This window comes from Pantherophis guttatus, chromosome 2 (genome assembly GCF_059756535.1).
Source record: "Pantherophis guttatus breed Tessera chromosome 2, ASM5975653v1, whole genome shotgun sequence".
NCBI classification, from domain to species: Eukaryota; Metazoa; Chordata; class Lepidosauria; order Squamata; family Colubridae; genus Pantherophis; species Pantherophis guttatus.
In genome coordinates this window covers 248,299,918-248,327,359 of record NC_142064.1, presented here as the reverse complement: position 1 = coordinate 248,327,359, position 27,442 = coordinate 248,299,918, and the positions used below count along the sequence as shown (strand labels likewise).

Below are 27,442 nucleotides of genomic sequence, written 5' to 3'. Positions count from 1 at the left end.
ATGTGACTAAAGAAATATTTTAGGCAGAATTTATCAACTTGAATGATTCTGTAGGACTTTCACTGCCATTCAGATTAAATAAGCCCAGTTTCCTTCTGGATCAATTGATCTACCAAACAGCCAGCCAGCCAGCCAACCAACCATCATCATAATACTCTTCCTTCTGGAACTATTAATCCATCCACAATCAAAAGGCCCTCAGTGTCTTGAAAGAATCAACTGGCAGGTGGGCCTTGGAAAACCCACCAATAAGTGATCCTAACCCTTCAGAAGTGTGCCTGTAGGCGAAGGGATTCTTTCCAGACATTTTATGGGCCCAGGCTATAGAGAAGGCCAGAGTGACTAGAGAGAAGAGAAACCCAGTGAGAGCTTGCACCAGAGACAGAGGGGTTGTGCAACATGGCTTGATAATGGTTAATGGCTTGTGAAAGAGAGAAGGCAACATGGCCTCCGTTGGCATAATGGGAGGAGCTATCTTGGTGTCTCGGCTGAATGAGACAAACTACCTCTCCTGGAATGTGAAGATGGAGATGTAACTGCAGAGGGAGGAGTTGTGGATGATTGTTACTAATCCACCAGCAGTCCTGGATGATGGGGAACAGAGAAGAAATGAAAAGGCATTAACCAGCATAATTCTGGCTTTAGAGGACAGTCAGCTGATACACGTGAGGGGTCTCCAGTCTGCGAAAGACTGCTGGGTGGCGTTGCGCAGTTTATATTAGAGAGACTGTGGGAAGTAAAGTGTTGCAGAAAGGAGACTGTATATAGCACAACTAAAGCCGGGGGAGAGCATGTCCACACATCTGCAGGATATGAGAAAGACATTCCTTGAGTTAGAGGAAAGAGGAATGAGATTTAATGAGGCACACAAGGTTTATGTGGTGCTTAGTTCATTGGACAGTTCATGGGACGTTCTTGTGACTAGTCTAGAGTCCATGCAAGAGCAGGATTTAACCATGGCATATTTGACTGGTCGATTGTTGGAGGAGGAGCAGAAACGGCTGGAGAGGCGACCGGGAAAGGGAGGCAAGAATATTCAGCACAAACCAGCACCTGCACCAATCCAGGATGCCGGCAAAGCAGCTGAGACAGTTTATTCAGTGAAGAGATGCTACACGTGTGGTTCTACAGAGCATCTCCAGAAACGCTGCCCAGAGAGGAGAAACAGAGGAGCAGCGAGACAAGGGCGGAAAACTACTCAACACATGAGGTGTCATTTTCCCTGACAGCAACAGTATCTGAAAACACCAGGAACACTTGGTTGTTGGACAGTGGGGTGAGTCAGCATATTGTAAATGACGCACAACCATTTTCTGGTTTGAAACCAACTATGCAAACGTGTTAGTCTAGCTAATGGTCAAAGAGCTGCTGTAAAAGGAAAAGGCAACATGTATGTACCTGAGATAGGAGAAACATTGTACAATGTCCTATATGTACCTGCATTAGATCAGGGATTGGGGGTGGGGGGGACCGTTTTGCGGTGGTTTTCCTCCTATCTTCCTACCGGTCGCAATCTGTGTTGACAGGGGGGCAGCGGTCGACCCCGAGGCGCCTTGTTTGGGGGGTGCCACAAGGGTCGGTTCTCTCGCCCCTCCTGTTCAACATTTATGTGAAGCCGCTGGGTGAGATCATCCATTGTTTTGGGGTGGAGTTCCATCAGTACGCTGATGACACTCAGCTGTACATCTCCACCCCAGACCATCCCAACGATGCCTTGGAAGTGATGTCCCAGTGCCTGGAGGCCGTGCGGGTCTGGATGGGGAGAAACAGGCTTCGACTCAACCCTTCCAAGACCGAGTGGCTGTGGCTGCTGGCGTCCCGGTATAGCCAGCTGGTGCCATCCCTGGTTATTGGGGGTGAATCACTGGCCCCCACGGAAAGGGCCCGCAACTTGGGTGTCCTCCTGGACGCACGGCTGTCTTTAGAAGAGCATACGATGGCCGTGGCCAGGGGGGCTTTCTATCAGGTTTGCCTGATATGCCAGTTGTGCCGCTTTCTACATCGGGACTCCTTATGCACGGTCACTCAAGCACTCGTCACTTCTCGTCTGGACTATTGTAACACTCTCTACATGGGGCTCCCTTCGGGTGCACCCGGAGGCTTCAATTGGTGCAAAATGCGGCCGCGCGGGGGATTATGGGAGCAACAGGGCGCTCCCACGTGACACCTCTCCTGCGCGAGCTGCATTGGCTTCCGGTGGACTTCCGGGTGCGCTTCAAGGTGTTGGTGACCACCTTTAAAGCGCTCCATGGCTTAGGGCCGGGGTACTTACAGGACTGCCTTCTGCCACCAATTGCCTCCCACCGGCCGGTTCACTCCCACAGAGAGGACCTCCTCAGGGTGCCGTCAGCCAGACAATGTCGGCTGGCAACCCCCAGGGGGAGAGCCTTCTCTGTGGTGGCAACTACCCTCTGGAACGATCTACCCCCAGAGATACGAGTGATCCCAGACCTCCGGACTTTTTGTCGGGCCCTAAAAACTTATTTTTTTCGGTTAGCCGGGCTGGCCTGATTCCATGTTGGATTTAACGTTTGATACTGATTTTTAATTGAAATGTTTTAAATTATGGGCCAAATTTCATTTAATTATTTTTAAAAATTATTTTAACTTTTGTGTACAAATGTTTTTATTTTGGCTGTTCACCGCTCTGAGTCCGAAAGGAGAAGAGCGGTATACAAATCTAATAAAAGAAAAAGAAAGAAGATGAAGATAATCTGTTAAGTGTATCCAGGTTAGACAGGCAGGGTTATGAAATACTGTTTGCAGGAGGGCAGTACTCCATTAGGAAAAGTGGAAGGATACGCGCACGAGGGGTTAAGAAGGATGGCGTTCTTGCAAGGCAGGAGCGAAGTACGTTCTTGCAAGGCAGGAGAAGAGTTGTGCATGTGCACTTATGAATGCTCCCACACATGACAATTGCGTACATTTGTTGCATACACAATTGGGGCATGCAAGTTTTGATCTACTAAAGAAGATGCCAAGCCTAGCTGAGGGGTTTAGAATAAAGAAATGCAATATGTATTTAGATTGCGCTGTTTGTAAGGAGTCAAACTCCAGGGTGTATCCTGTAAGTAAGAAAAGCTCAAGGCAAACAAACAAAGTATTGCAGTTAGTACATGCTGATTTGATTGGCCCTATGGCACCCAATTTAGGAGGAGCTAGGTATGCCTTAGTCATAGTAGATGACTACAGTAGATATGGGTTTGTTATTTGCTAAAAAGCAAGACAGAAATATTACAACAATCCAAGCAATGGGGAAAACTTGTAGAGCGATGGTATGGTTGTAAAGTATGCCAGCTGCAAACAGACAGGGGAACAGAGTTTATGTCTGATAATTTCCAATAATGGTTAAGTTTAGATGTATGAATCCATATTCACTGGCTGATAATGGAGTGGTTGAAAGAAGAAATGGTGTGATACAGACCATGAAGGACTCATTGCTTGCTGATGGAAGCATGGGTAAGGTTTACGGGGGGTGGGAGGGGGACGGGGACCTACAGAGATAGCAAATTATATAATTAACAGGATATGGAGTGTGGCAATAAAGGAAACGCCGTATTTCTTGTTGCGTGGAAGGAAACCCTCCTTGGCTCATCTAAGGACATTTGGCAGTTATGCCCGGGTGCATAGTCCCAAAGGCACCAGGAGAAAAGGACAGAAAAAGGCCAAGAAGCTTAGGTTTATTGGGTATGAGCCAGGTTCCAAAGGTTATAGGTTTACAGATGGAACCAGAAAGGTTGTGATTTGTAGATCTGCTAGTTTTGTGGAGCAGAACAATTGGAATAGGGTGCATGCTAATCCTGATGTGTTCATGCCAATGCATAGCACTAATTTTCTGGAAGGAAGTATGATAAAGGAACAACATGAAGGCAGGTCAGAAGTAGATATAGAAGAGGATAGACCTGTGATAAAAAGTAAAAGCACAGAAACGCTGGAACGGATAATACCAAGGAGATTTGAAAGGAGTAATAAAGGTATACCTCCTGAGCAGTTCACTGCAAGTGGGGTTAGAGTAAGTGGCATTCAGGAACAACAAGATAAATTGAGGAAGCCAAAGTTAATGAGAATGACAGACAGGCAGATAATCCTGCGGAGGAAACTGAGTTAGTGAAAAGAGAAAGTAACGGTATCCAGCCAAGGGATGGTAAACAGGATGTAATGGAGAATAATGAGATAGAGTATACAGAGTCAGTAGATACTGACCATAGGAATATTAAAGCATTCTGCTGTTCAGTTTTAAATGGGAGGCATGTCAGAGTAATGATGATTTAAAACTGACCAGCCACTTTAAGACTGAGGATGAGTCAGCAGGGTTATTGCCACTTTAAGAAGCTGTCTATATAAGGGAGGCCATGAGAAGGCGTCCCCCCCCCCTCTCTCCCCTCGTGTATCTTTCTCCTCGTTGTGTTCTATCTGCATTGTAGTTCTCAGTGTAGAGTTGAAGAGTTGAAGATTGATTGATTGCCTGGTATGTGCCTACCACGTGTATGAATCTATATAAAAGTCTTGTATATAAACCACTGTTTGTAAGACAAACCTCTGTGTACTGTATTTTGCTCCTGGGTTGTCTCAAAATAGTAGTTACGTTGTGCACACTCTGACAATCCTCAACACCTTCATAAAAGTACTGGGAGAGCTCAGCCATTGATCTGTGTGCCATCAAAATCCAGAGACTCTGCCCCTCCTCAGATTGCAAAGAAGCTGCTGGTATTGTGAGCCATAGGCTGGCATGTAAATAAGAAAATGGAAAACATTTTCTGAGGAAGACATTTCTTAGCCTTTGCAAAGCTGGTTTGTTTGGCCTCCAAATCCAGGCACAAACCAGGGAATTAATATTTATTTTGAAAGCGAAATTTATGTTCTCTTTCAGAGCAATTTTTACTCAATGATAATTTGCCAGTTTGAATATTTAAATATTTTTCAGGATCCTTGCACAAATCCAACTCAAAGAATTACATTAAAAAGGGGCACCATGAAGAATTATGTAAAACATTTTTTATTGAAAAGCATGGAGAATACCGTGATTCCCAGAAAATACAATCTATTGATAATAAGACCTAGCATGATTTTCCATGTTGCTCATAATATAAGCCCTACCCCCAAAATAAGCCTGAGTTCAGTGCGTCATCAGGGAGGGTGGGGCAGTGGACATGGCCGTCATAGGAGATGGTGAGCACATGTGCGGGGCCAGATAATGTCTGGAACAACTTTGGCCTGCACAAGGGAAGGTGGAGGCATGCGATCTGTCCCACCATCTATCTTTTCTTCTGTGGAGTGCAGTGGTGGAGCTGGAGGATCAGGCTGGATGGCAGGGGCTGAGAATGTAGGAGCCCTGCCTTGGTGCCACCCCTGCCTCGCCTCATAGAAGTGGCACTGGCAGAGACGTGGGTGGGGTGGGATAGGTATGCAGTCTGGCCTACCAGATGCGCCGTGTGGACCCTCTGCCCACTCTGTCCATGTTTGCTTGCCCGCAACTACTACAGAGCAGGCAACCTCATGGCATGTCTGGTGGGCTGGATCGCATGCCTTCCCCACCTGCCCCCACACATCTCTTGCTGGTGCCCCCGCGAGGTGAGGGAAGGCAAGTGGCAGGGCAGGGTGGTGCCACGCCACAACTTGTGCACATTCGGCCCCTGTCATCCAACCTAATCCTCCAGCTGTGCCACACACTCTGTAAGCAAAGACAGGTGGTGGGATGGTGGCTGGAAATGATGGGGCTTTTCGACCCTCACTTCAGAAGGAAGGAGAAGGAAAAAAGGGAGAGCAGTCACTTGAGGGCTGCCTCTTCGCCAGCTGCTCCCCGGGCTTGCTCACGGAAACCTGGCATGGAAGGAAGGGTCTGTTTTTTTCAGATTTGTCCCGGCCCTCCCATCCCCTTTGAAGCTTGGCCTCCCTCTTTGGAGGGTGATATCGGTTCGCCTGATATAGGTTCGCCTGATACGTCAGTTGCGCCCCTTTCTGGATCGGGACTCCTTGTGCACAGTCACTCATGCCTTGGTTACGTCACGCCTGGACTACTGTAACACTCTCTACATGGGGCTCCCCCTGAGGAGCACCCGGAGGCTCCAGCTGGTGCAGAATGCGGCCGCGCGGGTGATTATGGGAGCGACGTGGCGCTCCCACGTAACACCTCTCCTGCGCGAGCTGCATTGGCTCCCGGTGGTCTTCCGGGTGCGCTTTAAGGTGTTGGTTCTCATCTTTAAAGCGCTCCATGGCTTAGGGCCAGGGTATTTGCGAGACCGCCTGCTGCTACCGATAACCTCCCACCGGCCAATACGCTCTCACAGAGAGGGCCTCCTCGGGGTGCCGTCGGTCAGGCAATGTTGGCTGGTGGCCCCCAGGGGGCGAGCCTTCTCTGTGGGGGCACCCGCCCTGTGGAATGAGCTGCCTCCTGGAATACGATTGATCCCGGACCTCCGGACCTTCCGTAAAGCCCTGAAGACGTTTTTATTTCATCAAGCCGGCCTAGCCTAAATGGTTTTTAATTGGGCTTTTAAATTTTATGGATTTGGGGTTTTAAATTGGGTAGCCAGTGATTTAATTATTTTAATTATCTTAACTTTTGCATTTGTATGTTTTTTAATTTTGGCTGTTCACCGCCCTGAGTCCCTTCTGGGAGAAGGGCGGTATACAAATTAAATTAATAAATAAAAATAAATAAAATAAATAGAGGGCAAGGCTAGGCTAAAGCATAGGCGAAACATGGGAGAGAAGCCGCACAGCGAAGGGCAAGGGGCTCACCCGCCTCTCCATGAGACCTCTCGGGTGATGTTATTCAGATTACATCCTGGCGTGTTTTCGAAGGGAGAAGGCATAGCTGTTGTTGCAGACCTATGGTTCTGCAAAGCCCATGCAGCAAGGGGGCGCTCCAGAAGTCATAGATCTGGGATGACTGACCCTGCAGCACACAGGACAGCCCAGTAGGATGGCCGAAAGAAACACTGCCAGGAGGCCAACAGCAGCAGAGGCAGCCGCTTGGCAGCCAGCGGCCAAAAGTGTCCCAGCAGCAGCAGGCCCAGCAAGCAGGGCAGGTGGAGACCGGGATGTGCTGAAAACTTTGGCCACTGTTACCGAGGCAAGCAGATGTAGGATGGAGAGGGTGGGCTCATCACCTCCTGTATGTAAAAAAAATAAGACACCCCCGAAAATAAGCCTGAGTGCTATTTCGCGGCCTAAGAGAATATAAGACCGGGTCTTATTTTTGGGTAAACACAGTAATTAGTGAAAGACTTTTGTATTTAAAAAACTAGTCTTCAAAAAATTCCTAAAAAGAATCTCCAACCAAAAGCAGAGGGCAAAATGGCAGAAGACACTACATGTAGTTCTCGACTAACAACAGTTTTTATTGTTTAGTGACTGTTCAAAGTTACACAGCAGCGAAAAAATGACATGCTCATTTTTCACACTTAAGACTACTACCTATGCTGTCCACATCAGTGGTGGTTTGCCCCCAGTTCGCACCGGTTCTATAAAACCAGTAGTAAAACCGGCGGGAGGCCCTGCCCACTGACCCCACCGTAATCAAAACACTTCTGCGCATGCGCAGAAGAGCGCGCACACACACGAGCGAAACAAGCATGCATACACAGCCCCGCTTCGAACCGGTAGTAAAGGTAAATAGAACCCACCCCTGGTCCATATCCTCTGATTTCCTGAGGGAAATGGAAAATAAAAATCTAGTAAATGAATGTTCTTCTCTTACCTGAGTTGGAGGTTCAATCCTGGTTTCTGCTCCCCCAAAACAAAGAGTCAACTTCCTTCTATTCTTCCCTGTGAGGGAGACAGAATTTCAAAAAGCATCATTAGTGAAATGGGAGGAGGAATGCTATAGAGGAGAGGACACAGAGAAGATGAGAAAGTTAGGATTCATCAAAGGAGTGGAAGGACCTTATATTACCTCCTGAGGTGTCCTGAATTGGATCTCCCTGAGGGATCCCCCTGAAAGACAGTTCTTCAGGGAGATTTGACAGATGCCTCTTTCTCTCAGGATCTCTGATCTCCATTGCGAAGGACTTGAAATAGGAGAAAAGAATTAATGGAAATCACACATCATGAAGTGGTTTCTTTTCCAGTGAACACCACTGCAAATCACTCGGTGTCGATCAATTAGGCAGGGAAGGAAGAAAGAAATCCCTGTGCAAAATCTTTCTTCTAGAATGGATAAGGGAACTACACAAAGATTAGTGGAGCTTCTACACATAGTATGAATGCCAGGAAAGTCTGGTAAGAAGACATCAAAATTTGAATACATTGATCCAAAGGCAAAGATGTTTGTGTATAATATAATGCCTGAAGAAGGGGAAGACATGCGGTTGAAGAGTTTAATATTTGTATTAAATTATAATTTAAAATAAATCTTTTATAAAATGATGTATCCTTCTAGTTAACACTGATAAACTACCAAAGATATATTTAAAACAATCAAATACATGGTCAAATAAATATGTAAAAGTAAAACATTGAAGCTGTAATGTTTTATGTGACAGCGCTAAAAAAAAGTCAATGGTTTTCTTTCGTTTTTCCCCCTTTCCCCTACACTTCTTTCCCTTCCCTTCCCACACCCCATTTCCTACTATTTTCAAATTTTTGTATTTTATATCTTGATAAGCTTAATAAAACTATGAAAAGGATACAAAAATGTGAACTTCTTGTTTATTATATTCAATTTTTTCTGGAGTCCCAAGAGGAAGTCCTCTCACCTGCAACTCAACCTGCTCCTTCTTCTCCTCCGCCTGGCTCAGGAGGAAGCCTTCCACCAGGGCCACCGCCTGGGAGCTGGTCTCTGCTCCACACTCCCGCACCCAGCTCTCCATCTGCAGGGGCAGAAGCGCCAGGAACTGCTCCAGAACCACCAGGTCCAGCATCTGCACTTTTGTGTGCTTTTCTGGTCTCAACCATCGACTACAAAAGGAATGGAGCCGGCTGCAAAGTCCTCGGGGACCTTCATCCTCCTTGTATTGGAAGCTCCTGAAGTTCCAGGGCTGAATTTTTGAAAGGGTGGTTTTCTCCTCCAGGATCTTCTGCCCAGTTGTTGCCCAGATCTCCCCGTGGATTCCAGACTGAGCACCGGAAGGGCCTTTTCCAATTCCCCCACTTGCTAAAGGACGGCTTGCCATTCTTTCTCTGTCCTATAACACAATTCTAAATTAGTGCAAGGAAAGTTGTGTACCTCCAAATGCTTTTTCATTTCTTGGAAGAAATATCCATCTGGTTCAGTTCCAATACAGCAGGAAGGTGCTGTAAATAAAATGGAGGCTGGAGGCTGATTGGAAAGAAAGGTTCCCTTTATTATTGAAGCAGAACCACCAACCACATGTGATTCTGGGACAGCTGACAATATGGAGTGATAGAGAGATTAAGGACTCAACTTTTATTCAGGCATGAAGAATTATCAAAAGTGAAAGATGATTTACAAATAGGACACAAAATAAATATTGAAAATCTTAAAGATAATATGATTAGGCAAGCTAAACAGCAATTAGATGATTTGCAAAATGAAATGAACAAGAAAAATTAGAAGCTATGCAATTCGAAAATGATAGTTTAATTAATAATAATAATAATAATAATAATAATAATAATATCAGAATCAACTTACATTAGAAATAGCAAGACTAAAAGATTTACCTACAGTAATTACTATCTCTGAAGAAATGATGCTTCTGGTAAATAATCTCAAGGAAGAGATAGAAGTTCTTAGACAAATTAATAGCTGAAAATGAAAAACTTGTACAACAAGACATCAAACAAAAAGAAGAGAAAACAAAAATTCCTTTTTACTTGCTGAAATAAATTTTAATCCTAATTACCAAGAACTCCAAGAAAAATTATACTTCTCTTTTAAAAATAAAAATTGGATTAGAAGAGAGCAAGGGCAAGAATAAAACTGAACTCCAGGCTTTGATGGAAAAGATTCAACAAAGTACAGTTGTTCACAGTAGCCACGGAAAGCTGTGCTTGCCTGCCTTCCTATAAACAATAAACTAATTTTGCTCTCAAGCAAGAAAAAAAGGGAAGCTCTGCTTTCCAACAATCCTTAAAGGGAAAGGCTCCTTTTTTTTCCTTCCAACAAGTCATTATAAAGACCCACAATCCTACCTGGCAGAACTTGGAACTGTTGATGACTGCTCTCCTTTAGGTGAAGAGAGAGAGAGATTAAGTAGTGCCATTGGTAACATTTTAAAAACCACAGACGGGGGAAACCTCCAGGCTATAATAGACCAACAGTTTCCAAGAAGGAACCCTCCCTTTCTCCTCTTGGAGCATTGCTGGACATTCTGTTTGAGTGAAAATGCATCTCTTCTCTGCGCACAACTTATAAAAAGACTCGTTTGCATCTAATTGAGACCTTTGCTTAGCCACAAAAGTGACAAAGCTTGCTTTCCTTCTCTTTGCATCCCAAATTCCATTGGATTTAATTGAGTGAAAGTATTCTGCTCAGCAGTAGAGGGACACAAAGAGGAAAGACAGTTCTTGTGTTGGCTAAGAAGATTGCCCTGCCATAAAGGGGCCCAGGGCAGCATATTTGAATCATCCTTGCAAGGTTTGTGCGTATGTTGTTTTAGAAAAGTTGCTTCTCAGCCTAGTGAGCTCAATCTGCATTTGAAGAAAAGCTGCAAAGGCATTCTGTAAAGAAAGGAAGCCATAGACCTGGCTGCAGTAGATGAGAGGCCTGAAGACTGAAGGGGACCAGGGTTCAGTCAAGCCCCCACTGAATCCTTGGTCCAAATGAAAATAGGGGGAATAATGTAACCTTCTTAGTAGACACAGGGGCAACTAGATCTGTAATTATAGAACACCAGTTTCTCTATATGCCTGTGTGTCCAGTTCCCTTCTGGTCATGACATCCTATGGGAGCTATTCTGTCCTTTGATGAAGACAAGATGTCATTAATAATGAGGCATCCCCCAGATGAAATATGGCGAGAAATATGGCTCAAGAAGGTCAAATCCCCAATACCTGGCCGGAGTTTGAAGTACCGAAGTTATAGGCAGAAGATAACTCACCAGGATATGCTGCACCCCATGCTGAAGCCTTAGCAGTGCCTGTTCCTCTCAGGCAGAAGAGCTAACCCCGCCCCATTACCATAAGTCAAAGGCAGAGAGCGATGGAAGGGAGGAAACTGTCTGTCCAACTATTAGGAAATTAACCCTTACGCAGCCAACTACCATTTACACCAGCCATGCAATTCAAGGAGTTTTAGAGACAAAGGGCCATTTATGGCTGACAAACCCCAGAAATTATAAGCATCAAGCTCTCCTCACTCAGAAACCATGAGTGATCCTGAAACAAACAGATGCTTTAACCCAGCTACTCTTTTGCAAGCATCGGGTCCTGAAATTGAAACAACGTATGCAGGTCAACACAGCAACCAGAGTGGAGCAGACCTTCCCAAGCCTGATTGACCAGGACTATAAGAGAAAAGGTGAAAAAGGTTTGAAAATGCCTTGAAAATCACCTTAAGTGAGTAAATGCATTACCACTATTACTTTGATCTGTGTGATATTCTCCACGTAAAGGAATTAGATTATTTCCTTTTGAAATACTTGAAAATCATATAGGAGACCTAAGCCAGATAGAAACTAAGCGGGTGAATCAGATGGTGGGAGAATTAAATAAGCAAATACAAGAAATCCAACAATATTGTGTGTCCTTTAGCCCACCATTTTTGACCACTTCTAGTTATAATATTCAAATAATAGTAAGAAATAAATGGGAAAACATGATTGTAAAAATGAAATGAATAATAATTGGAGTATTTGTCTTTGTATTTTGAAATCTAGACAATGATAAGTTTTTCTTTTTTAATCTTTTTCTAGAAATATGAATAAGTATAAACTGTGACAATTGAAATACTTTAATGGTATATGGTGGTAAAAGTAAAAAGGATTAAGTTGTAACTTGGATAACAGCTAGAACAATTCTAAATTTAATTAGGGAAATTGTAATGATTGAAATATTTTAAATTATATTGTGATGAAAGTAGAAATGATTAAATTGTGATTTGGAGGATTGAATGGGTAAAACACTGGAAAGAAAAAAGTTTAATGCCTAGGTGGAAGGGCCCGTATACTGTGGTCATGTGTTCCCACTTGCAGTAAAAATGTTGGAATCCAAGTCTTGGATTCACTGGACTCAAGTTAAGTCCGCAGTTTAGGAATATTGGGAGGCAGACCAGGACTAGGCCCGACCCCTAGTAGTATGCTTGAAGAAGCGCCCCCTATAACTGTCCTACCGGCAACGGGCAGGCAACATACGGGGCAGAAGAGGCCTTACTGGTGTCACACCGGAAGCTGACCCTCCACGTACGGCTGAAGATTTGGAATGGGAAGTCAAACATATATAGCCATAGGTACACTATCTCTTATTTTAATAAGCGTGCTTGCTGTTATTGTGATTAATTGTGATTTGCTGTATATAGTATGCTGGAATCACCTCTTCCTCAAAAAGACAGGTGCTGAATTTAAAATCATAGACTGTGACAGAGAGCAGTACGAAACTCCTGTAGATATTTATGTTTAAAGAAGCCAGGGAGTGAGCTCTCTGTGGGGCTGCTCTAGCTCTAGGAATGTGGATATTGTATTTAACAAATAAGAGGTGGTTCTGTGCAATACGTAAAACTAATATTGCCTTTTCCCAAGTCACATATAACCCTAACCTTCTTCCTGATGTGGTGATTTTGTAGATTAAGGGAATTGTGATTGGATAGGTTCTGTGTAGAGGACAATTATGAGTTTTCTGTGCCTTTGGCTATCATTGGCAAAGGGCCTAATGAGTAATAACACACTGAATAGTAGTTCCCAATGTTGTGAGAATGCCCAAGTGACACTGTTGCCCTTGAGAAAGGATCTGGGGAAGTTGAAAACCCCAAAAGACAAGGCAAGAATGAGTCACAAGGTGTGAACTCTTTGGAACAGGTCAACTCCCACCAACGACATACCATCAATAGGTGGGGTCGGTACCCTGGACCTAAGCCAACCCCAAGACCTAAAGACAAGCGTCTGACAATCCCAGAACAGAGTGGGGTAGAACAAAGGGAGAATGGCCCCTGTAACAATTGAGAAAAGGGAACTACATGTTAAGAATACTGGAATTGAGTTAAAGCCTAGTTAATCAGTCTGACCCTACCCTAAGCCAAAAATGCTGGTTCTGTTTGTCTGCTGGTCCTTCATCTTACAATGCTGTTCTAGTTGAACCAGATCTTTGGGTCAGGACCAGGGCTACAATAGTCCTTGAAAAAGATATTAGACGGAGAACCAAAGTAGCAGTAGCCAAATTGCAAGGAGACTTTTATAATGCATTCAAAAGGCTAGGGATGAGCCACCTCCCTACTGTTGCCCCTATAGCTGTTGGTGTGGAAATCCTAGGGTCACCCTCCTTGTGTGTAAAGTGACATCAGGAACCAGATATTCCTGTAGGATCCCTAATGGGAGATCAATGTCCATCAGAAATACACTTATTTTATTTATTTTATTTTATTAAATTTCTATACCGCCCTTCTTCCGAAGGACTCAAGGTGGTGAACAGCCAAAAGATAAAACACAGAGATACAAAATTTAAAATAGATTAAAACAGATTAAACAATTTGGCTAAATTTTAAAAATATCCCATAATTAAACAAATTAAAATTAGTGTTTAAAATTTAAATTTAAAAATTTTAAAAGGGAGAAGATTTAGGCCAGGCCAGCTTGATGAAATAAAAACGTTTTAAGTGCGCGATGGAAGGTGCGCAGATCCGGGATCCTCCGTATCTCCGGGGGGAGCTCGTTCCAGATCATAGGTGCCCCCACAGAGAAGGCTCTCCCCCTAGGGGCCGCCAGTCGACATTGTTTGGCCAACGGCACCCAGAGGAGCCCCTCTCTATGGGAGCGTACTGGCCGATGGGAGGCTATTGGTGGTAGCAGGCGGTCCCGTAGATAACCAGGTCCTAAGCCATGGAGCGCTTTAAAGGTGGTAATCAGAACCTTGAAGCACACTCGGAAGACCACCGGGAGCCAGTGCAGCTCGCGCAGGAGAGGTGTTACATGGGAGCTCCACGTTGCTCCCATAACCACCCGCGCGGCCGCACTCTGCGCCAGTTGGAGCCTCCGGGTGCACCTCAAGTGGAGCCCCATGTAGAGAGCGTTACAATAGTCCAGACGAGAGGTGACGAGGGCCTTGACCCTAGAACGATACTTATGGATGTAAACCTAACTAGTGGCATTTCTCCTTATGCCCACTATTATTTCAACAGAAGGTCACTTCTCAATACCACCACATGTCTCCATTAGATCCAACACAGGCTTATGTGTCCTACTTCCCCTTGGAAATGCAAGCTAACATTATCTTTTTGAAGGCACAATTCTCAGAGAAAAGCAAAAGGACCCTACACTAGAAGTCCCATTGCAGCCACTGGTGGCATGCTAGTGGCAGGGACTTTAGGAGTCTGGACTAATGAGAAAAACCAATGAGCCCATACATTTTCCATGACTATAGGTGTGTATGTAAGGAAAAATGGAGTTTTCTTCTTATGTGGGAAAAATGTGTATTTGTGTTTACCTACAAACTGGACTGGAGCATATACATCTTCCCCAAAATAAGTGTTGTCAATGGAGAGCACACTATCCCTGTTCCCCTCATGGGGCATGTTAAAAAAAAAGGGTGCCACTCTTGGTCCCACTATTAGCAATCCTGGGGATAGGGACTGCTGTTGGAACAGGTGTAGGTGAAATGGCACACTCCATAACACAGTTCAGGCAATTGTCAGAGGAGTTCCAAAAAAACCTGAACCAAATTGCAGGGACCTTGGTTAAGGCCCAAGACGGTGGTTTGTGTGTATTCTTGAGAGAAGACTGTTGTTTTTACATGAATAAGTCAGGACAGATGTGGTCAGAGATTGCCAAGGATTTACAAGACCGGGCATCCAAAATGGGTCAGAAGTTACAAGCAACAGAAATGTAGTTCTCTTAGTTGTCTGGGCCTGGCTGGATTAGACAGATGTTATTCCTGTTGTGACAGGCCTGGCTTTTATTCCTTGTTCAGACAACTAGCTATGAGAGCAGTGAAAGAGATAAAAGTTTAAAAATGAGTTGATTTTGATAGAAAGCCTTATAGACTGTAAAATGGACCCTGATCTCTTTAATGAAAACGAAGTTTCTGATGCAGGAACATATGTACAACTCTCAACTGGGTAATTAGAGAAAGTGCTTCAGAGAATAAGATTTGAAAATCATATGTATTACTTGTCTTTCCTTTGCATTACTGTGTATCTTATCCTGAATTGATTATGTTATGTCAAATGTTATATGCTTACAATTGTTGAGTTAAGCTCTGTAATAGGTAAGACTCAATTATAAACAAGTAAAATAGAGTCTTAAGGGGGGGGGGATAAGGTAGAACGTAAAATGAAATTGAATATAAGAGTGAAATAATATGGGGTCAGCCTGCATGATCTCTGAAGGGCCCTTTTGACTTGAGAAAGTTGCAGAGTTCAAAAAGTCAAACTACAAGTATTAGCTAACTTCCTGGTACTATGTTAAAATGCAGAACTAAACCACATGGAGCTTCCTGCCTAAAGCAATAGGGGAGGGGGGCTAGGTAAAGAGGCAGATCTCAGATACTTCCTGTTTTTGTTACTATAAAGATACATCTTTGTTCAGATGTTAGAATTTATATTAAGCTATCTGAACCTTTTGACCAAAATAAAGCTTTTTCTGATTTCGAAATTCATCTCTTTTATTTTTCTGCAACAATAGCAATGTTCACCTAGCCATGGGAATACCTAAATTCCTCTTAGCCAAAGAAATAACGTTGTCTCTAAAGAAGATAAACAAATGACTTCCATTTTGCGATTCTCTTATAGAAAAGAGAATATATTCAAACAACCAGAAAGTAGTAGATTGGCCCATTCATCAACACTCATCCCCACATAGAAGTAGAATTTTCTGAGCTGGTAAAGTGATGTCTTCCATCAAGAAAATTCAGTCTATTTGGCATTTGGATCATTTCAATTTCTTTTTACTCACAAAGAGAGACTTGCTTTTAAAAAATGTAGTTCAAAGCATGAAACTCCAGTTCACATAAGTTGAAATGCCAGTCAATTGACCCTGGTTTAAGATGCTGGTTTACTACTTTCCTAAGGCAAATTGAACTGCAGGGGATCCAAGTCTAGTTTAGTGTCATCCAGCACATAGTGAAAATGTAGGCATCATCTTTTGATGGGCTGTATGCTAAAATAAAGCCAGGTCATGACACACACTTGAAAGTAAATCAGAAAGCCTGTAATTGTGGAGTGTGTCTGGCAAGAACAAAGAATGCTCATCTACAGGAAATGTGCATGTGTAAATCTTATAACCATTCTGGGTAGTTAGAAAGCTGACAACTTGCAGATCTCAGCTAACAATTAGGAATAGTGATGGCCTGCAGCCAATAAAATGTGTATTCGATAACTCCTGAGGCATTCATTAGCCAAGGCTTAGGAATAGGGACTGCTAGAGACCAAGAGAACAAATTGTAGGATTATTACTAAAATGTTTATTAGATGATATTTCTTATTATCTCGCCTTGTCCCGCCTTTTCTTTTAGTGAAAATGTATAAAGCTTCTTGGCATTTTGGCCAGGAGCCAGGGGTGAAATCCAGCAGGTTCTGACAAGTTCTGGAGAACCGGTAGCGGAAATTTTGAGTAGTTCAGAGAACCAGCAAATACCACCTCTGGCTGGCCCCAGAGAGGGGTGGGAATGGGGATTTTGCAGTATCCTTCCCCTGCCATGCCCACCAAGCCACACCATGCCCACCAAGTCACGCCCACAGAACCGGTAGTAAAAAAAATTGGATTTCACCACTGCAACACCCACACACGCACACCCCCCCCCACACACACCCCACACACCTACCTTCTCCACCTCTGGATTTTGTTTCCGTCTTTTTAAACTCCTGCAGAGCTCAAAGGGTTAAAGTGTGAGAGAGTCCAGTATCCTAAGCAGGCAAAAACTGAATGACATCACTGCCCTCCCAACTTGTAAAGTCCAAAGCTGAAGTGCCCCCCCTGGTGGATTTTCTGTGCAAGGAAGGTGCTCATGCAAAGAGCAAAGAAATGGTGCATTTCCCATGGGGGGGCAGGAAGGGGCTCCTTGACTGGGAAGCTTTTGGCAATGTTCTACTTTAGTAAAGAGCATTCTATTTAAAGTAGTGGTATTAGAAAAAAAATACATTCCCTAACAAGAATCTCATTTAAATCTGTTGCTGAGGAAGAAAGGAATAAGTCAACCGAAACAAGAAGGAAAAATGAAAGGTGACTCAGCTTGACTTTCTGAAGGAAAGACAGAATACAAATCTAATAAAATTCCTGAGTTGGAATTTTGACCACTATTTCAGGTCTACCATCAGGAAAAAATAACTTCTTTCTACTCTTTCCTGTGAGAGAGATTTACCAATAAAGGTTTTGGGCTCAATTCTGGTCATAACTCAAGGACTACCTAAAATATGTACATCAAGTGATTTCTTGAGGAAAAGGGAAAATACAAATCTAGTAAATGAATGTTTGTCTCTTACCTGAGTTGGGGATTCAGTCACAGGTCCTGCTCCCCCAGAAGAAAGTGTGAGCTTCCTTCTATTCTTCCCTGTGAGGGAGACACAATTTCAAAAAGCATAATTAATAAAATGGGAGGTGGTATGCTATAGAAGAGATACATAGAGAAGACGAGAAAGCTAGGATCTATCATAAGAGTGGAGGAACCTTATACTACTTCTTGATGTGTCCTGATTTGGATCGTCCTGGGAGATGCTCCTGAAAAAAAGTTCTTGAGAGAGATTTGATGGATACTTCTTCCCCAAAGACAAAAGATGACAATCTTTTGAGGTAATGTCTATTGAGGATGAACTCTTTTTAGAAATGAGGAGTGCTGGTACCTACTACTATTTGGAGTATATCACTCTAAAAAGCCAGGTCAGATTAGGGCAGTATTTGACTCTAGTGCCAAATTTGAAGAAGTTTCTTGAAATGATGTTCTCCTATTGGGTCCAGACCTCAATAACAAACTTCTAGAGTATTCTTGCGATTTCGCAGAGATTCTGTTGCTTTCAAAGCCAACCTCCAACAGGGGTTCCATTGCTTCTTCTTTAGAGAGGAACACAGAAATTTCTTAAGATTTCTTTGGTTCAGGGACAATGATCCCTCCAAAGACATCACACAGTAGTGTATGAAAGTACACATCTTTGGCAACAGCCTTTCCCCTGCAATCCCTATCAATGGACTCAGACATTCTGCTAAAGAAAGTGAGACAGAATATGGCTCCGATGCTAGACAATTCATAGAAAAGGACTTCTACGTAGATGACTGCTTAAATTCCATGCCTTCAATTGAGTCTGCAATCAGTCTCCTCAAAAGAGCATAGGAAATGCTTGCCTGTTCAACTCTCAGGCTTCACAAGACTGTTATGGAAGTCTTTTCATTTCAAGACTACTCGAACAATTGAAGAGATTTCAATTTAGGGACAATTTCTCTACCTGTCCAACACAATCTTAGTCTTCTGTGAGACTTGAAAACTGATTTCTTTATCTTCTGAGTAAATACAGAATAGAAACCTTTCACTCATAGGGGTGTCTTGTCTGCAATAAATCACCTTACAACCTATTAGGATTTGCAGCCCCTGTCACAATTCAAGGCAAAGCATTACTCAAAGACTTCTGCTGTGAAACATCTGACTGGGATGCCCCACTACCTGATGGAAACATTCTCTACCAGCTTTATCGTATTGTCGAGTCGTATAGCCATATGCCCCTCTACCCTCTACAGCAGACATGTCAAACTCAAGGCCAGCAGGCCAGATCCACCACATAATGTGTTTAGATCTGGCCTGCAGGGCTGCCCTGGAGATGGCAAGGGGCCTGCCCCCACTGCCTCGGCCCCAGCTCACACCAGCCCAGCTGGGCACTCCCCCTCAACCCAATTAACCCAATTAACTTTTTTTTTAAAGCTCCCAAAGCTCCCAAAGTGGAAAAAAACTTACAGGCAGGCAGGCAGGCAGGCAGGCAGGCAGGCAGAAAGAGCTGCTCACCAATGAGCTTGATTGCAGGCAGGGAGATTCAGTTGCTTGATGATGCAATGTATTGCAGGGATTACAGCAAGCGAACCAAGGCAGGCATGCGAAGGTTGTGGGAATACGGTGGCCATAGTACATGTATAGATCAGTTTAACTGGTTGGACACATGTATGGAGCTTAGCACCGAAATAATCTGACTATGAAAAGTGGGTTCATATGGATACTCTCTGAAGGGCCCTATTCGTTCTCTCTTTGTTAATAACATAGGCTGTGCCTGCAAAGGCAGAGACATCTCCTATCTCCTTGCAGAACATTCCTGAGAAGTGAGGTAATCTCTGATAACGGGAGATGGGGCCCCTCGCAACATAGCCAGAGTTAACGCTGTATTTTGATAATTAATAAAAGAGAGGTCTGGAGTCAGCTCGAGGCTCTCTCATCACGAGAAACACCTGTCCTTGTGTTATCTCTAATCTGGACCCTCATGAGAAGCCCATCAGAATGAATGCAACAGAAGGTAAGCAAGCTGGAGGCTGGGGGGGGGGAAGGGATTTTTGCTACTGGTTCTCCAAACTGCCCACCGCCATCGCTACCTACTCGCCCGAGCCGGTCCGAACCACCCCTGCCTGCGGGGCTTGGAGAGGTAGAAGCAGCCAATATGGAGTTTGCACGGTGCCTTCAGATGTGTCTCCCCTGAATATCTCTGGAGAGGAGGAGGGTGTGGCAGGGGAGCTGCATGAGGGAAGGCTGCCCCAACAAGCCACCATCCTTAACACACAATATTGGAAACAGGGATTCCCTTTCAAGAAGGGCCAGAATCAGTGGTGGGATTCAGCCAGTTCTCACCACTTCAGGGAACCGGTTGTTGGAATAAATCATTAGGGCAGAGAACCGGTTGTTAAATTATTTGAATCCCACCACTGGCCAGACTCCCTCATGCAGGACCAGGGAGTGATGCTCCTCTTGCTCTTCCGAGATCTGTCAAGGCAGAAGTTGGACATTGCAGCTCCACAGGCACCGTCGCCCTCTGCCTCCTGCTTTGCCTGGCCAGCCTCCCCCATGTAGCTTGTCATGGCACACCATGTAACTTTATATACTGTTGTTGTTCTCTTGCCCCATCTAGTGGCCGGAGGGACAAACATTCCCCAAGTATATTGTTTGAAGCAGATCCTACCCATTTACCCATCTGCCTGAGCTCTCAAACCAAGTGCACACTTGGAAGGCACACTCCATTTCCTTTAGCATTTGGAGAAGGCAGAAGCAGCCATCTTAACCCGTGGCACATGATCATCCAAGGACAAACCCACATCCCAGACACAGAGCATCGCTGCCAGATTAAAATTGCTAGTAGTTATTCATTGTTATGTTCAGCAGTAACTGAATACGGTCTCTCTTGTATTTCAGTTCTCATTGTATGTATTCCTATTTTCCCCAGTTTTACCATATCCTGTTCTTTCAACAAAGCATTCAGATCTACGCACACGGTCCGTTTTATTGGGGGATAGGTGGGTGTAGCTGCATGTCGAGCTGCACACAGACTAATTATAATGGAGACAGAGCATAGCTCCCTCACCACCTCCACTTCCTCTCCAGAGATCTGTCAAGGCGGAAGTTGGACTCGGAGGAAATTGCTTCCTGCAAACTTTCTCCTCCAAGCTTCCACATGCAGCAGCGTCATCCACCGCCTCCAGCTTTGCCGAGAGAGGGCACCGGACAGGGAAATGCCAAAGATGTCTAGGATTGGGAGAAAAAGATCTCCTTTGACATGCTGTGCACATGCACCCCCACACACATTATTCCAAGCTTGCAGATGTTTATCCACATCTGAACTTGGAAACTGCCTGGGCTTGAGGAGAAGGCCCTTTCCTTCTTCTGTGGATAAAAGTCCCCAAACTTGAAATGCAGTGTGAGTGTGTGTGTGTGTGCGCGCGTGTGCATGGATGTATGCACGCACACGCTTGGCTGACAGGAGTTTAAGGGGGCAAGCAGCTTGGTTGTCCCCATGGTTTTTTTTTTACGTTTATTTTTATTTTTAAACAAACCTTAAAAACATAAATCCATCATCTATTACAAGTACAAACAGTGTGTCGGTTGGTTACAAGTTTTTTGTATGTCTTCACCATATTCAAACTTACAGTTTATCTAAGATCTCATATTGTCAATTTAGTATATATCTATATATTATTATCATTTATTTAACTATGGCTATTTCTTCCCTCATTTCATACAACATATTCTAAAAATTGAATTAACTTGTATTGTATTATAACATTCATTTCATTCACCTTTAATCACTCCAATAGTAATACATCTTTATGTTATATTTTGTATTATTCTACAGTTCTTATATTGTAAAAATCTCAGCCATACTTCATTTCCATGTTTTTTTATCTAACCATTGATAAAATAAATCCCATATCTTGCAGTATTGTTTATCTTCTTGTTCTCTAGTTTCAAATGTCAATTTACTCACTTCAGCACATTCCATTATTTTCTTAATAACTTAATCTTGCGTTGGTATTTTCTCATTTTTCCAATTTTTTGTCCACCACATATGATATGAGCCCGGTATCTGATGACATTTCCAACAGTTTTCGGATTTGTTCTTGAACATTCTGGCTATTCTCGTTGGGGGTAAATGCCACCTGTAAAGCACCTTATACAAATTTTCTTTAAATGCTGTTGACATTGTCATTTTATAATTTTGCGTCCACAATTTTTGCCATTTCTCTAAATCAATTCCATGCCCAAAATTTTCCCCCATGCAATCATTGTTTAACTTGTTCTTCTTCCAATTTAACCTCTAATAAATAACCATACAATTTTTTAATTACATAGTCATCAGAACCTGTTAAGATTTTATCTGTTAGTCAAATTATTATAAAAACCTTCTGTCTTACAATCTTTATCATATCTAGAATGTATTTGCATATAGGAAAACCAATTCATCTTTATACCTTGTTTGTTTAATTCTTGCTTTGATTTAAGTTCACCCTTTTCATTCAATAATTCACTATACCTAACAATTTGTTCCTTTCTAAATGTTATTGAACATGAAAATGCTTCAATCATTTATAACCAGACTGGAATTTTTAAATAATGTTGTTTTTTAATCTTCTCCCAGTTTAATAGCAAAGCCTCTCATATATAATGCCTTCTAAAGTATCCCTGTGTTTTTGTTCCCTTGTACCATAAAAAAGCATGCCATCCCAACAACAAGTCATGTCCTTCTAAAGTCAGTAATCTAATATTTCTTAGCATTATCCATTCTTTAATCCACATCAAATTTGTCGCTTGATAATAAAGTTCCCAGTTAGGCAAACCAAAACCTTCTCTTATTCTAGCATCTTGTAGCAATTTCAATGTTATCCTCACCTTTTTACCCTGCCAAATATATTTTAACACTATTTTATTCAAATCTTCAAAATATTCTTTTCCCAGTCTAATTGGAATTGTCTGGAACAAGTATAGAATTCTAGTCGTCCCCATGTTGAGTTAGCCAGTACGACTTGTTCCATCCAGCTGTCCCAAGTAAGCCAGGCCCAGTGAGCAGTGTCGAGCTGGCCATGTCCAGCCAACCATGCCCACGCAATCCGACGATCTGGCTGCAACCACCCAGCCATGTCTACTCAGCCATGCACACCTGGCGCTGTTGGTCAGCATAGTCTTACATGCAACTGGCCTTTTGAGAGCAACCATAATGCTGATGCGGCCCTCAATAAATTGAGCTTGATATCCCTGCTTTACAGAGTTACAAAGCCAAAAACTCTGTATATTTTCTGATGCTTCTCTCAAAGCAGTAGCTGCTGTTGCCTACTTAAAAACAAGAGATACTAAAGCACAATGTCACATAGAATTTGTTATGGGCAAAACAAAACTGGCTCCATATCCTGAGCATACTATACCCAGACTACAACCTTGTGCTGCAGTATTAGCTGAAATTATTTCATCAAAAATGGACATTTAACGTAAAGATTTTGAATTCTATACTGACCGGAAGGTAATGCTAGGTTACATCAACACAGAGACCAGACAATTTTATGTTTATGTTAACAATAGAGTTCTAAGAATTAGGGGATCTAGCTGTCCTACAATATGCACCTACTGATCACAACCCCGTAGACCACGCTACAAGAGCTGTTGCTGCAAGTCACCTTAAAGACACTGCGTGGTCATGAGGGCCTGCATTCTTGTGCAACACAGATCAGACTGCTCCTCAGGTCAACACATTCAACCTGCACACTCAGATGCGGAAGTCCGTCCTGAAGTTCTTACACTTCAGACACTGGCCTCAGGGACTCGACGTGAATTACATAGATTTTGCAGATTCTCAACCTGGAATTCAGTCATTCGAACTACTACTTGCCTGACTCACATAGCTTAGTCCTTCAAAAGTGCCACACACACTAGCTGCGAAGGCTGGCACCACTGCCAACACTTGTGTTCAGTACTAGAACGTCAGCAATCTCAAAATGTCCTCATCCACACTGTGCGATAGTATGAAACCTATCCCAAGGAATGGACTGCATGCTAAACTAAAGACTTATCCCTAGAGACAGCTCCCTGAGGAAACGTGCCCCCTCGATCAAAATGGTCTATGGGGAGTAGATGGCTGCCTTAAGGAGGAAAGATAGAAACAGAGGAGAAAAATCCTCCTGGCAATCATCAGATTGCTTCTTTGATTGTGCTGCACTATTACCCTCAATTCAAACATCAAGGATGACTATTTACAGAAGGAGCTATAAGAACTGCTGGTTTGTGGATAGTTGAAGCTAAAAGATGGGTGAGTAGGTAATCTTTGGGTGTATTTCTTGTCGCAAGCTCCATGGTAGGTTACAAACACAGAAGATGGCTGATCTTCCAGCCAACAGACTCAGTACAAATCCTCCTTTCACTAATGTTGGCCTTGATGCCTTTGGCTCCTAGTCTGTGACCACAGGTCACACTAGAGGGTGTCAAGCAAACAGTAAGTGGTGGGCAGCTCTCTGAAGACGCTTGAGCTGATGAGCAGAAAGTGGATTTTTTTAAAACAGCAAACAGAGAGCTCTGCGAACCTGCTTGGAGGCAATTGAGTTCCTCCTTTAGCTGCACCGGAATCAGCAGATCAGCAGTGGAAATGACTGATCAGCAGCCCCCAGGAAGTAAGTCAGATCTTCATTCATTTAACAAGCCATTTGATTCAATTAATGAATTTGATTTTAAAAATTTGTAAAATTGAATTTGATTCATTTGACACATTTTTTGAGGTGAACCTAATGGGCAGGCTTCATTAGGTTCGTACCTCGAGGAATACCTGTATTTCTATTTTTCCAGTTTCACCTATCCTATTCCTAAATGCCCTCAGATATACTCCAGATCTAGTCACATGATCTGTTTTATTGGAGGATAGTTGGGTTTAGCTGCATGTCAAGCTCCACACAGAGCAATATGTAATGTAATGAGGACAGAACAGACCTTATGATTATAGGAAACTTTTATCTTTGAGAGTGATGTATGCATGACTCAGAATTTAGGATTTCTCCTAGATTCACTGGGTGGTCCTGCTCACCACTTGGTGAAGAGGAAATCCATCAGAAGCTACTCCTCTGTGTTCAGGGAGGTACGTGAAATAAACCTGGGAGAGACATAAAACTACACAGCAGGACAAAAAAAAAAAACTAGGCAAGAAGAACAAGCTGCAGACAAGTTTTTAAACCTTGGATGAAACCCAAGCAACCTTCTCAATATAACCACAATTTTCAACTATTAAATTTCTTTGGTTATCATTTAATTAAATTACAGTCCTCCCATGGACCTTCTGGTAATCTTTGTTTCTCTTATCCACTTTCTATCTTGTCTTCCCTTGCATCTCCTTTATTCATCCATGCTACACATAATACTTTTTTTTTTCCCTAGATGATCGTTCTGGCTTGTGAGAGGTCTTATCTCTTCTGACTTACCTCTATGACTCAAAAATGCCTTTGGGGGCAAGAAAGAACCTGAACCAGCCTGAGCAATGATACTGGGATTCATTGATGAACTACAGATCACAAATAAACAGAGAAAAACGTTCCAACCACAAGAACTGAAGATTACAATGGGTTGAAGAGATTCCTCTGCATATGGAGGTGACAATGCAAGGGGAATAAAAGAGATTTAGCTACCATTAGTGAAAGAAATGATGTACATGGAAAGAAAAAAGGGGTTAAAAAAACTGAATTAACCTCTCTGCTCTTTTCGGTTTCTTTATTGTCCAGCTTGATCCAGAACTATTACTGACAATTGAGCTTCAAACAGCCTCTCAAATCCTGAAATATGCCCCCTCCAAATCCTTCAAAAAATCCTGTGTTAATAACTTTTAAAGCAACTAAAGAGTTTAATAGATGAGTCTAACACATGACTAGAACAAAACCACACCATTGATATTTAATTAATTTTATTTAATCCAAATGAGGACTTAGTAGCCCTCACCATACTACAGAAGAGCAAAATATGGCCATAATGCTTGAAAAGAAAATTGCACAAGCACTTGGGGCGCTTCTGGCTCCTTTTGTGAGAGAAGAATTGTTCATAATTTCAGCTCTTTCCACACGCTCTTCATTGATCTCCATGTGACGATTCCCTCATATCACGAGGCCTTTGACTGAATAATATTCAATGTTTCTGCATAGATACCGGCAGACTCAGGTCTCAGTTCTACACTGAGGATGCAAATTTAATTACTTTTGGGGATTCTATACCATGGGTGTAAATAACTTCATTATTTTTTTTTATATTTTCCTTTTGGGCTTAGAGAAACAGCATCTGTTAGATGTCTTCACATCCCTCTGAGAGCTATGACTAACTGGGGGAATGATGACAGTTGGGGAACAGGAAGCTCATTTCTAAATAATAAAATAAAATGAACCTATATACCAAGGGGTTTCAAACTCCCCACATGACGTTGCCATCATGTGACGCATTGCGACTGTTTCCCCATTTGCAGAGCTGGGGTATGTGCATGTGACACAACTGACCCGTGAGCTGCCAGTTTGACATTCCTATATACTTTATATACAGATACATTCAAAAAAGTATAAATCATAATTATAATGACACATGCCCATTGTTTTTATTTTCATTACTAAATTCATCTCTCTACAGCTGTCAGGAGGGTGAACAGCAGAAATACCCTTTTCAAAGTTCAGTTTGTAAATTGGAAATCCATACATAGAACCCATTAAATCAATAATTAGCATACATTCTCACCCAAATGTATCTTTGTTTTAGGGATTCTCCAGTCTATGAATTATCTTATGGGAAATAAGACTATGGGGCTTGGTGAAGCCCTTTCCACAGTCCATGCATTTATGTGGCTTCTCCCCTGTGTGGATCCTTTGATGGCATGTAAGGTAACTGCTTGTACTGAAGCTCTTTCCACACTCCATGCATTTGTATGGCTTCTCCCCTGTATGGATCCTTTGATGGGATTTAAGAGTATTGCTTCTTCTGAAGCCCTTTCCACACTCCATGCATTTGTATGGCTTCTCCCCTGTATGGATCCTTTGATGGGCAGTAAGGGTACTCTTTTGGCGAAAGCTCTTTCCACACTCCATGCATTTATACGGCTTCACCCCTGTGTGGATTCTTTGATGGCATATAAGTTGACTGCTTGTACTGAAGCTCTTTCCACACTCAATGCATTTATATGGCTTATCCCCTGTGTGGATCCTTTGATGGGATGTAAGTTCATTGCTTATTTTGAAGTCCTTTCCACACTCCATGCATTTATATGGCCTCTTCCCTGTATGGATCATTTGATGGATTGTAAGTTCCTTGCTTATTCTGAAGCTCTTTCCACACTCCATGCATTTATATGGCTTCTCCCCAGTGTGAATCCTTTGATGGCATGTAAGATCATTGCTTATTCTGAAGCCCTTTCCACACTGCATGCATTTAAATGGCTTCTCCCCTGTGTGGATCCTTTGATGGCATGTAAGATCATTGCTTATTCTGAAGCCCTTTCCACACTGCATGCATTTATATGGCTTCTCCCCTGTGTGGATCCTTTGATGGCGTGTAATTTCATAGCTTAATCTGAAGCCCTTTCCACACTCCATGCATTTATATGGCTTCTCCCCGGTGTGGATTCTTTCATGGCGTGTAAGATCACTGCTTCTTCTAAAGCCCTTTCCACACTCCATGCATTTATATGGCTTCTCCCCTGTATGGATCCTTTGATGGGATCTAAATTTACTGCTTGTTCTGAAGTCCTTTCCACACTCCATGCATTTATATGGCTTCTCCCCTGTATGGATCCTTTGATGGGCAATAAGGGTTCTCTTTTCGCTAAAGCCCTTTCCACACTCCATGCATTTATATGGCTTCTCCCCTGTATGGATCCTTTGATGGGATGTAAGTTTACTGCTTGTTTTGAAGTCCTTTCCACACTCCATGCATTTATATG

The 27,442-nt window shown here is 42.9% G+C and overlaps 2 protein-coding genes across 5 annotated transcripts in view; both read right to left on the bottom strand.

Annotated features, from left to right (window-relative positions):
• Window positions 1-27,442, bottom strand: part of LOC117673941 (uncharacterized) — a 145,115-nt gene that overhangs the window by 34,843 nt on the left and 82,830 nt on the right. Inside the window, exon 18 of the mRNA XM_087885175.1 lies at window positions 26,353-26,729. Coding sequence (XP_087741301.1) covers window positions 26,353-26,729 — 377 coding nt within the window. The remainder of the gene's footprint in view (window positions 1-26,352; window positions 26,730-27,442) is intronic.
• LOC117673938 (zinc finger protein 24-like) lies at window positions 4,981-11,075 on the bottom strand. 4 transcript variants are annotated; one of them, XM_034431666.3, is made up of 5 exons: window positions 10,960-11,075; window positions 8,700-9,128; window positions 7,898-8,012; window positions 7,703-7,770; window positions 4,981-7,115 (listed from the first exon to the last, which is right to left on the bottom strand). In XM_034431666.3, the coding sequence occupies exons 2-5, from the start codon at window positions 9,114-9,116 to the stop codon at window positions 7,068-7,070; spliced, it is 648 nt and encodes a 215-aa protein (XP_034287557.3). In that variant the 5' UTR covers window positions 9,117-9,128; window positions 10,960-11,075; the 3' UTR covers window positions 4,981-7,067. The 4 variants fall into 4 exon arrangements, with proteins under 4 accessions (XP_034287557.3, XP_087739903.1, XP_087739904.1 ...); XM_087883777.1 differs by having other exon boundaries at window positions 8,700-9,262; window positions 10,960-11,056; XM_087883778.1 differs by lacking the exon at window positions 10,960-11,075 and adding an exon at window positions 9,599-9,985.